The following is an 11,722-nucleotide window of genomic DNA, read 5'->3' as shown; positions in this document are numbered from 1 at the left end:
TCAGTTCTTTGACTCACAGGAAGGTAGGGCACCGGTGGCTGAAACTTCATCCTCTAACCCCAAGAATACCTGTGAAAGCCCGCCGTATTCCCCCGTCTTCAGATGACTAACCTCTTTCAGTGGCAGTCCGATTCATACGCAGTGCATGCAAGTTCTTGCTATCATACTTCTGGGTGCGCTCCCATCGGTCTGGTTGGTTCTTGAACACCTAAGAACGCTGCATACGCTGAGGGCCTCTCCCCGGCAAACACACGGCCAGGCTGGGTCTGGACTGTGACTGCAGCCCTGCTTTGCAGGCCTAGGGGATCTTCCAGGAAGCCTCTGTTGAGTGCTTGCACCTTGCTTCCCCCCACCCACAGGGGAGACAGACCGTGGTGGAGGTGAGGACTGAGGCTACAAAGGCGGGGTAACTGGGCCCAGCTCCCCCGAGTAGTGGGTGATGAGACTGGTCTTGAATCCAGACCCAAGAGGCCCAGAAGTGTGCATCTAATTTGGGCGGATCACTTCCTACAGGTTCAGCACTGTAAAGTCATCAGGCATCACAGGCCCGTCTTGGAGGTGCCGGAAAGTTTAAAGCACTGAACCCAAATCTCCCAGGTTCTCAAAGTCAGGCATTTAACCAGAGCAACACAGCCAGGCTTCTGAGTTTTTATTTTCTAAGTTTGTTTTTTGCTATTTATTTTTACAATCCTCAGTGGCCAGGTTGCTACAGGGAATCGGCAGCAAAACCCGAGTAGGCTCTGCCTCTGACGGTGAAGACGAAGACTCAACACATCACGGAGGACACTCCTGCTGCGGATGCAGGTAGGACCAAGGCCCCAAGCTGACGGGAGCCTTGGGGGCACAGTTTTCTGAGCAGGCGCGGTTTCTGACAGATGCTGGCACTTTACAGTGTAAACAGGACACTCTGCTAAACAAGCCAAGGCGAGCGGGCCAGGTTCACACCACGTTCCCGGCTGTCCTCCCTCTGCAGCCCGCAGCCCGGCTGACAAGGAAGGAAAACCACCGCCAGAGACAGAAGGTGGGTCGTTACCCTCTCAGAATTCACAACACAGAGAGTTGGAAGCGGCTAAAAGGTGAGTAACAATACCACAACGTTTTTATAAAGACAGTGGAAACGAGAAGGGAGCTCATTAAATACATTCACTTTGGCTTTCTTCCCACAACGAAATACTCGACGTGACCAACATTACTGTGGATTGCTCTGGTTCCTGTAGGAGTACCATATTTTAGCACCATTTATGAGAACACAGATCAAGGCACTTTTCACTATACAAAAGGTCTTGAGTACAAAAAATTATTTTAAAGTTCAGAATTAAGCTCAACCACCCCCAAAAGATTGCCGAGACCGTGGTTATCTCCAGCCCCGTATCCTTTCCTTGGATTACCCATGTTTCAGCGATTTCACCCCTGACCCACAACTACACCCAAGAAATCAACAAGAATGCGATAAAGCCCTGGTCAGTGTTCTCCCTATTAATGAGTATTCAAAATATGGAAATATACAGATGGCCATAAAGGCCTGGGAACAGAGATATACGCAATAAGTGGCTTGTTGATATGACTTTTCACTACAATTATCTCCAGACTTAACGACCACTCTGTATAGTTCAATTACGCCTACTAACCCATTCCACCATTCCCGGTAACAAATATCAATTCGCCATGAAAAAAAAAATGCAAACGGGACAGCTCACCTTCACCCTCTCAAATGTGGCCGGGTCTCAGGCTGTGGGACCTCGCGTACGTAAGAACGTCCCAATGCGACTGCAGGCCAGCAAGCAGGCACATTCATACACACGCACACGTCCCTTCTGGTCACGGCCGAGCCTGCCTTGCTCCTACTGCTACTGCTACCAAGGGTGGGAGGAGCCAAACCAGTTTAGTTTTGTGCTTCTCACAGCTCCAGGTTACTGACCGGCTCGCACAGGTATCATTAGCTGCCCATGTCTCAGTTCACCGCGTAACTCAGCACTGGCTCCCTGGTCTCTCCAGCCCCTCAGAAGACACCACCAAGTTTTTCCGCAAGGGTTAAGCATTACATAGTCTCCTTCTGTTAAGTAGGCGACTCAAACTTTAGAGAAAGGAGTTTGCAGAATCCACACACACAAGTCTTCCACTGGTTCAGATTTTTATCCCTGTATGACGTAAGCCATGGAGCTCTGTCAGGCGTCTGTTGTTTTGTTTTTAAAAGGCATTTTAAATCTAAAATCAGTTCCTCCTTCTTCAGTTCACTTCTTACAGTTCCTTGGGCCATTTTTAAAGTACTTGACACTGTGCCCTGCCTTTGCTCAACTATTTGTGGATTCTCTACCTTTCACACACATTTCAGTTTCAGATTCACTCCACACACATTCAGGGCTTCCTTTTTATTGCTTTTAAGTAGATACAGATCTTTTTAAAAAGGCACCTATGTATTTTTGTGTATGCCTACAAGTAACATTCCCCGGAGGTTTACACTTCTGAAAACACTTTCTGGCTTTCAAAGGGGGGAGTACCTGCCAAGTCTTGCTTTAGAGAGAGAGAGAGGAAAACAATCAAACTTTAACACCAAAAAGGAGAAAAAGCCAGGAAGTCTATCTGAGTCCTACTTCTGCGCTGTGAGGTAAGAATCATTAAAGGGGAGAGAGCACCTAACCGTCACCATCTGGAAGCTCTTCAAAAAGCAGACTACAAACTCTCAAGTGAAAGAGCACCTCGGGGTGAAGAGGGCGGGAGGAATAACACAGCCTCTTAAAAAACAAAGGAAAACACAAGCACACAAAAACCAACAAAGGTGTTTCTTCCGACAGAGGTGTGAGATTCAGGTGGCCTGAGATTTTACTTGATAAGCTCTAGAATTGGAGGGAAAAAGGAATAATGAAAGAAAACAAAGGCAATGTCTGTTTTCCACAATCAGAGAAAAACACCAGCATTGATCAGATATTAACCGAATGTGTAACAGAATAACAAAAGTGTAAATGGCTCTATCTAGACAGCAGGGTCAATCCTGTTCTGTGCCTTTAAAGCATTTTTGGATATGCTGGATTCTAAGGAAGAGGAACTGACATTTCAGATCAAATCCCCGCCCCTCCCCCCGACGCTGAGATCATAAGTGAAAGAGCACACCTTGGCAGCTTGTTCTCAGCTGCCACCCTCACTGTTCCATGTGTTATGAGTGAAATCAATGGATGCTGTAAATGTAGGAGCTTAGCAGGTGAGGAGGGGAAGTGGGAAAAGTTCTCAGGGAGCAGAGTTAATTCCATGGAACTTGTTACAGGGAAATTCTTTTAGGTTTAATGCACCTTAAATGAGCTCAAAGGTTTAAGTCACACCTGTTTAAGGTAGACATTATCCTTCTGCCAAGACCATAGGGTCCAAAACCACTGAACTCTTGCAATAAACTCTGGGACAGAAAGTAAGCACAGTGTCATTCCTACTACCTTCCTTTTTCTGGAAGACTACCACTATCATTTTAGAAACTCCCTCTGAGTAGATCATCCTCCTGAATCCATTTTGGTCTCAGTTCAATTTCAATTCTGCTGATGTCACCCGACCAGGCCAAGACCAGGAATGAAAAATGGAATTAAAACTTGGGGCAACCGTAGTTGCATGTTGCAACAAAAAGAAACATTTTTAAAGTTGGCCAATCATCTATATTTCCTGAAGTACTGTTTCTTTGAAAGCTTTACTTCTCTTATGCTGTGATCCCTCTAAGCCTGGATGGCAGTCTGAGAGCAGAGTGTAATAAGGCCTTGGGACAGAGAGCAACTTAAACGCACCCTTGTGAATTTTTATCAGTGGGGTGGTTAAGACCACAATTTCTGCACACACTCTAACAATATCACACACAGGAACAAGAAAAAAGTATGAAACATAAACAAGCTGCCCAGAAGCCCAGCTCAACTCAAGTTCACTAAGATTAGAACATTCTCAAAATGCAGAGACAGGTGATCATGAGTATTATTAAATTCAGCAGCGGCTATGAACCAACGGTTAGATGGACACAGACCCCTACTGCCTTATACAACCTAAGTGTTTGAAGTTGTGCTTTTAAAAATGTTCAAGAATGAACGGTAAGCATTTCCTGTTGTAAGTTACATGAAAAATAAGTTACATAAAATGAAGCATCAAAGCCAACAAGAATTCATCACTTTTACTTTCATTTGGCTTCTAGGTACCTCCTTATTTGAGGCACCATTGCATTTCACAGTGAAAAGCAAAGCCTCTCCAACACATTCACACACATTTAGAGCAGAATTTAATTCAAACACTCCAATGAATAAGTAGCTACCAAAACGTGGTGAATATTATTGATGAGGTAATGGGAAAAATATCAATATTAATGTAACAGTCTGCATAGTTTCATGTGTCCTCTGAGTTTTCTCAACCAAGAATTTTAATTTTTAAGTGAAAGCAAAACTAACACTATCACAAAAGGTTTGCCCCTCTGAGAAAAAAACAACAACAATGGATTAGATAGCTTATAAACTATAAGCTTAAATTGGACCAAATAAAGATCTTACTTACTATAAAACAAAGCTCAGTGCTTCAGGGTAACACCACGTCCACAAATACTGAGCCAATTCAGATGCCACTGACAGTCCTAAAGAGTGACACGTCCCGTCCCTTGCGCCGTGGCCACAGTACACGCCCCACGTGGATGGTTCGGGCCCTAATGCAGACCACGCTCAGCTGGGCTGCCCTGTCCAGCCCCCAGGCACCACCCTAGCCTGTGACATGCAATCACTCGTGGCCAGAACACTGCCTCCCCAGGGCATAGCCAAATCAAGGGCAGATGCAGCTCGGCCATGCTGCTGCAGTCAGTTTTAAGCACACACTCTGTTTAAACTTACCCATAAAAAGCCTGAGACGCTTTGCTGTTATTCATCCAACAGAGGAGCCACACAGATTTGGCAACGGAAGCATTCTCCAAAAAAATAATCACTTGGCTTTGGTCTCCTCTAAAAAAGCAGGTGGATCTAAGCCTTGTTCTGACTATAAAATGGTGGATCCATGGAAGTGGAGACTAAGGAGCAGCCCCGATCCTAGAGAGCGACGAGCTGCGCTCACCCGCCAACTACCCAGCGCCTGCACCCAGCACCTGCACCCAGCACCAGACCCGGTGTGTTCCCAACCGCAGGCGTTTGTCACGTTCTTCAGAGTCAGGACGTCCTGCTGTCACTGCCTCTTCCTGCAGCTCCCTCTCCAGCCTTTAAATAACTCACTATTGGGGACCCAGTTCTTAACCTTCCCTTAGACAATCTGCTTAGAACAGCTTTAATTAACATGTAAATCCAAACCACTGCTCGATGAGACTATCAGAAGATGTTACGGCTGGGCCACTGACAAGCTTTGTCCCAGAACTCTACCATGTAAGCAGACCGCGTAGGTGCACAGGAAGGGCACTGCAGAGACCCATCACCACCAAAACAAAAAAATTACCATCTTTAAAAAAAACGGAAAGCCAGTTTACTATTAGAGAGAGCTCTGAACATATTCCTCTCCAAAATAAGTCTCCTCTGATACAAATGTGTTTGTTTTATGGAGATGTAGTCTGCACCTTTCAACAGGTGTGCTCTGAAGGCCCCCAGTGAAACATAGTGCATCATAGGTGAGGGAAAAAACTTGATTAATTCTGATTATCAAAAGCTAGTCTTCAGAACATTCCAGTCCAGCTTGGCTCACAAGGCCCAAGAGTCCTCAGAGGTCACTCCAAGGGACCTGCAGTCCCGAGGACCGAGCCGCGTCACCAGGCTGTCCAGGAGTGTCTCACAGACTCGTCTCCTCACACACTCTGACGGGGATGTTGTAGTGCCGGTCATCTTCGGCGATCAGCGTCACCACCGGCCAGTCCCTGGGGGGGTCGGTGGGATAGACGGTGATGAACTCTTCAGTGCTGTACTTGGAGAGCCGGTACACCTGAATGGTGTGGCGCACAGCGTAGGCGAGAAGGAACATTTCAACCTGGGGGAAGAGCAAACACTGAAAGATGTGGCGGGAAGCCACGGTGAAGGATAAGGCTCTCCACCCACTCCCGCCCTGGTGTCCCCGAGGTGCATGGCATGGCTCAGCCACAACCTTTCTTCCTCCCCGTGGGCCCAGCCCCAGTCCTTTTGTATATATGGGTCGTTATAAACAAGCACATCATCAAGAAGAGATCCTATGTCTGATCAGGGACTCGTGTAGAGAATATGCAAAGAACACCTTACAACTCGACAATAAAAAAGCAAATAACCAGTTTAAAAACTGGGCAAAAGACTTGACTAGAACAGATATTTCTCCAAAGAAGATATGCAAATACCAGTAAGTACATGAAAAGTCATCAGGGAAATGCAAACCGAACCCACAATGAGAAACCACTTCCCACCCACTCGAATGGCTACAGTCAAACAGATAATCACTGGGGGTGACTGCTTAACGGGCACCAGGCTTTCTCTCAGGGGGAGGAAACAGTTTTGGAACTTGACACAGGTGATGGTCACACAACACCGCAGATGTACCGAAAGTGACTGAGTTGTACACTTTAAAATGGTTTTGTGTTATATGAACTTCACCTCAATTAAAAAAAAAAAAAAACAAGACCCTTCAGAGGACGACTCTTCCAAGAGCTTGATCTATTTGTTTACTGGAGCCAAGGGTACTGATCCCATCCACCACACTACAGAAGCAAGCCCAGGCTGAGATAACCATGGCGGTTATAAAATAGGTTCACAATTCTTTGGCACTCCTCACTTGAATGTGGGAAGGATGAAGTGACTTGCTTCTAACAAACAGAATAGAGTGTAATTGACCGTGCATGAGTCGCAAGACTAGGTCATAGAAGGCACTGGGGCTTCCTCCTTGCTCTCTTCTTGGATCCCTTTCTGAGAGAAGCCAGCCGCCATGTCACAAGGACACCCAAGCAGCCCTATGGAAAGCCCCACATGGTGAGGAGCAGAACCCTCCCACCACCTCCCAGTGAGGGACTGAGGCCTCCTGCCAACAGCCAGGTGAGTGTGCCATACTGGAAGTGGACCCTCCAGCCCCAATCACGCCCTCATATGACTGCAGCCCTGAACAAGATCCAACTGCAGCCTCCCGAGACCCTGAGCCAGAGCCATACAGCTCAGCGGCTCCTCGACTCCTGGCCCACAAAAACTGGGATGAGGTTTGGCGGCTGAAACTGCTGTTTGGGCCAATATACTCCCAAAGGTACAGCTCACCTGTTCAAGGCCACCGGCGTGCCCCACCTGGTTCAGATGGTTCCTCAGCAGCTGTCCGGGGTCACCTGACGTGTCCCGAGCAAACAGAAGCACAGAGAAGAACGGCACTTCCCTTCCCTTCTCTTTATCATCATATAGTTCGATGGCTCTGTTTAGCATGAGAAATTTCACAGCTTCATAGAGGCTGTACTCCTCTTCTTCATTCGTGAACAGTTCATCACAAGCTATCTGCCTCGCTTCGGCAGTTCTCAGTTCAGCCAAGTCTGTCCACTGTAATAAGAAAGTTACATAATAATTAAATTGTTGCTCTAAAAGTCCCTGGTAAAATTCCACACGATGAGCACAAAATTATTTTCAAGATAGGCAGGCAACCATGGGTCACATACCAACGCTCAATGCTCAAGCTTCCAGCTCAAACGATGGCACTCTTTAGACCTCACAAATTCCTTATTCACTTCTTCCCCCACTAACTTGAAACAAAAGTATAATGTACTAAGGAGAACTCTAGGGCCATGGAATGGAAATTTCAACTCCCCTATCTTTCCAGGCAAAGAGATCAAACCGGTCAATCAGAAATACTTACAGGAGAGCTAACATGCGTGTGTGAGGCCCGTGTGAGACGCTGTGAAGCGAAGCTGAAACTACTCCTCCCCTTAAGGGGTTTACGGCAGCCGTTACCACCCAGAAACACCAAGCCAACCCTCAAACATGGAGATGCGCCAGGAAGATTGCGGGGTATCCTGAGTATCTGTTTACTAAACTTACCCTTCTAACCTCTTAAATATACACTTGAGTTTCAAATGAATAAATCCACTCCGGAAATTCTTACCGACTTCTGATTCACAGTAAAGCAGAGGATCAGGTATTCAGCTAACATAAGCAAACTCTTTAAGTGAAAAAGAAAACCCTATAAACATATGGGCTTTTAAGTTAAAGTGAACGAGGATAGGAGGTGCCAACATAAAACTAATCCTTATGAATAACCAGTAACTACTGCTCCTCCCAAAAACCATTAAAATTTTAAATACAAGAGTAAGTGTTAATAGTAATGACTGTGCCACCGGACTCGCTCCAATATTTGGGTTGCAAGCTGGAACACCTCATATTTTCCAGAAGGGGACCAAGCTGGCAGGCAAGAACGCAGCTCTGGGGTCAGATAGTCAGGGTGGAATACAGGCCTTGCCACCGAGCAGCTGGTGGCTTCTGCAGGGCCTCCGTCTCCTCGTCTGCTAAGTGAGGATACCACAGCAACGATACCCAGGTAGTCGTGAGAATTAAACAATGTATCAAACTTTTAGTGTGCAGCCTGGCACATACAAAGTGCTAGCGATGCCGGCTCAGAGGCTTTTTTTGGCTCAGAGTGTTAATGTATAATTTTAATGTTATTACAAACTGGAATCACTTAAACATTCCCCCAAATGAGGATCTAGTTACAGTAGGCACAGGTAATAAAGCAACCTCACAAGAACTTAAAAGAGTTAAAAAGGAAACTGTCACCAGTGGCTGAGCTGAAGAGCCTTCCTGTTCACTCCCACAGGGCCAGAGCCCTATGCTCAACCCCCTGCTAACCCAGGGCCTGGGCAGGCGCAGGTCCCCCAGCCCTCTTGAATCCTGTGCTCTGCTCCAACAGGCAACAAGAACAGACCCCCTCTCCCCTTCTCTTGCTCCCATTTCTTCATCACTAGTCTTCCTTCGACAGTATAGTTTCCAGTACACATTTCTCATGTTTGTAAATAAAAACTAGGCTCCAGGAACTCAGGGCCCTCCACTCATTCAACAAAATATTTACCAAATGCCTATTATGTGTCAGGCCCAGTGCCCGGCACTGGCTGTAAAGGAATCGACAGGACAGTCTCTGGTGAAGCTGAAAGTCTCATGGGGGCAGACCACAGTCAAGTGAACAGATCAACAACCAGGGTATGTGCTGGGGGAATCCTGAAAGCCGATGCCTGACACCTCCTTACCGGCCTCCCACTCCATCTACAAAGCCTGGAGCAACTAACAGGCCCTCAATCCCGGGTCCCTGGTGAGGAGAGCTTTTAGGCTGCTCAAAGGCCAGCAACCTAGAGTTCTGTGTGGGCCAGTGTGCAAGCAGGATATCGACCCACATAAGGCAGCGGAAAGCCACAGAAGAGGGAGTATTTAATAACCAAATCACTGGGAATCAGCAGACCAAGTTCCTCCTCACAATTCTGTTTCACAAAAACCCTCAGGACAGTTGTCAAAGGACAAGTTACTAAATCTGCTCCACTGGAAAATCATCATGAAAGAAAACAAGTCTAATAAATATGGACAGAATCTTAAAACATGAACATAATTGGGAAGAATTTAATAAATGTGAATTCGTTATCACTGATAATCCTGTAAGAGATATGGACTAAATGATATCCCTGAAACTTGTCAGAACTTAGAAGAAAAGACTACATTTGTACGGTTTCCTTTAAACAAAGTTAAACGTTTCATTAAACACATCATCTCCTCCGAGAATACACGATGTTGATATTTCTTCATTTTACCGAACACTTCATAGGAAGTGTTTGTGTTCGTTTAGAATTATTTTGCCTAAAAACCAGCCAAGAGCGTGTGGTAATCCACTAAGTGAAGACCAAGAAGTGGTGTGCTGGGGCACCCGGGAGTGAGAGCTTTGCACTTATCACAGAAAGGAAACTACATGTTTCAAACCTTCTTCCTCAGTAAAGTGAGGGACTCCTTAATTTTATCAACCAGGTCCTCGCTCTTCCCCTCAAACTTCAGTCCAAGCTTCCACTGCTTGATCCAGCTGTATTTGCTTATGAGTTTTTCTGGTAACTAGAGTATCAAGAAACAGAGAGAGAGAATGTTAACATTCCAGAAAGGCCATCACACGATCCAAGCTATAAGAAACAATGAAGCCTACAAGACCTACCTTCGTTTCCAGAATTAATTCCTGCACATCTGTCTGGGTTTAGGACGGCGGACCTAAATCTGGAAGTCAGGATCTCGGAAAGACCCACCCTGAGGAGGGCTTCTACAGTGAAATGGCAGTTTTGGTTGAGACCCAAAGGCACAATGTACCTGGCTGGGTTCCAGCCGCGGGCAGGAACCTTCCACAGCACTTTGTAAGGGTACGTGAAGGCAGTGTTCACACCAGGTCTTTGCATAAACCACCCAAGCAGCTGCGGGGCTCACTGGTGCCTCCCTACCACTCCCTAATGCCTGACTCAGGAAGGCGCTTTGGGCCTGTGAGATGGTCCAGGATAGGGTAAAAACCTGTTCCTTTCCTGACTAGGAAAATAAAACCTAACTTCTGATACTTACACTATCATCGAAGTTTTAATATTAGAAAGAAACACTATGGTATCTAGTTTAACTAATCAGTGTAGTAAGATAGAAAATACAACTGAGAACAAGAAGCAGGGGTTAAGGGAGTTGTGATGGGCTAGCTCATTAGAGAACTGACAGCTCAACTATTATTTTGCCTGTTTCCTTTTTTTTCCTGGAGCATTTGCTATTTTGTTTCCCCCTCATCATCAATAGAATTTGGAGTCTGAAAAGCAAGCTGGGACATAACCGGATCGATGTCAGCATGGGAACTCAGACCTTCCCAACAGTCTTGGGAGAAATCCATATAATTAGGCTGGGCACAGGCATGTCCCTTCAGTGCTATAAAATGCAGAAAGGAAAAAAGAGTTCACCTCCAAGTCAAAAGATCATTAGAGAATAATTAATTCCTCCCTAGAACCTGAGTTTGTTTAACAGTTATAATACAGTTTTAAATGAGGCCATGTGTTCAGTTCTCCTGGAATCTAAGGCTCTGAAGACCCTTGCATGAACGGGAACTCCAGTTTTACCTTCTCTTTACAGCAGTCATGTGAAACTACGGTGGTTTCATCTCTACAAAAAAACAAAACCACAACAGGGACGTAAATTCCTCTTCAGGTGGTTATCACAATGATGGCGTTAATGGGGGAGGGGCTGTGTTCTCATCTTCTTATGATGACAAATGACCACCCGCCCAAGAGCAGCCCCGCTCTGTGCCCACACTGTCCTACATTTCAGCAACATGTGGGCAGTTCTGCTGCCAACTTTCTCTCAGGTTCTCTGGTTTATCACCAGACTCTAAAATGCCCTCAAGTGGCAATAAGCTGAAATCACAACTGGGCACAGAGAAGTGCAGTGAGCAGAAAATACTGGCTACGCAGATGTGAGCTGGGAAACGGGGTGGAAGGAAGCCCAGAAAACATAAGCATCACGTGACGTTGTGCATGTACCTAAAAAGCAGGCACGATACTCAATTACTCAAGAGACCCCAAAGATCTAACTACACCGAGCAAAACCCAAAAAAAAAGTCCGTTTCCTCATTCCTTCCACGCATGGGCCAAAGTATTGCTGGAATAATTATCAAGGGCTGTATATGCTGGGAGCTGTGGGGAGCCTGGAGAAAGCCCAAAACTGAGGTGTGAAAAGAAACTATGAGGAAAGAATAATGCAGCTGAAATTCTTTACTCAGATGAAAAAAATGAGGATAGCTTTAAATGCTTTCAGGGGGTCATGACACA

The 11,722-nt window shown here is 46.0% G+C and overlaps 1 protein-coding gene across 5 annotated transcripts in view; it reads right to left on the bottom strand.

Moving 5' to 3' along the window:
- Nucleotides 1–634: 634 nt before the first annotated feature.
- Nucleotides 635–11,722, bottom strand: part of OTULIN (OTU deubiquitinase with linear linkage specificity) — a 32,820-nt gene continuing 21,732 nt past the window's right edge. For 4 of the 5 annotated variants that reach the window (XM_089908690.1, XM_089908689.1, XM_022581409.3 and 1 more), the window contains 3 exons: nucleotides 9,867–9,992; nucleotides 7,185–7,454; nucleotides 635–5,946 (listed from right to left, as the gene is read on the bottom strand). In XM_089908690.1, coding sequence (XP_089764816.1) covers nucleotides 5,752–5,946; nucleotides 7,185–7,454; nucleotides 9,867–9,992 — 591 coding nt within the window. In that variant the 3' untranslated portion in view covers nucleotides 635–5,751. Of the gene's footprint in view, nucleotides 5,947–7,184; nucleotides 7,455–9,866; nucleotides 9,993–11,722 lie in introns of those variants that run through there. The other variant, XM_089908691.1, reaches the window with a different exon arrangement.

The sequence above is a fragment of the Delphinapterus leucas genome, chromosome 3 (assembly GCF_059928025.1).
Source record: "Delphinapterus leucas isolate spDelLeu-1000000601 "Yukka" chromosome 3, BTC_Dleu_Yukka2, whole genome shotgun sequence".
NCBI lineage: Eukaryota > Metazoa > Chordata > Mammalia > Artiodactyla > Monodontidae > Delphinapterus > Delphinapterus leucas.
Note: the sequence above shows the minus strand (reverse complement) of the source record. Positions and strands in the feature narration are given on the sequence as shown.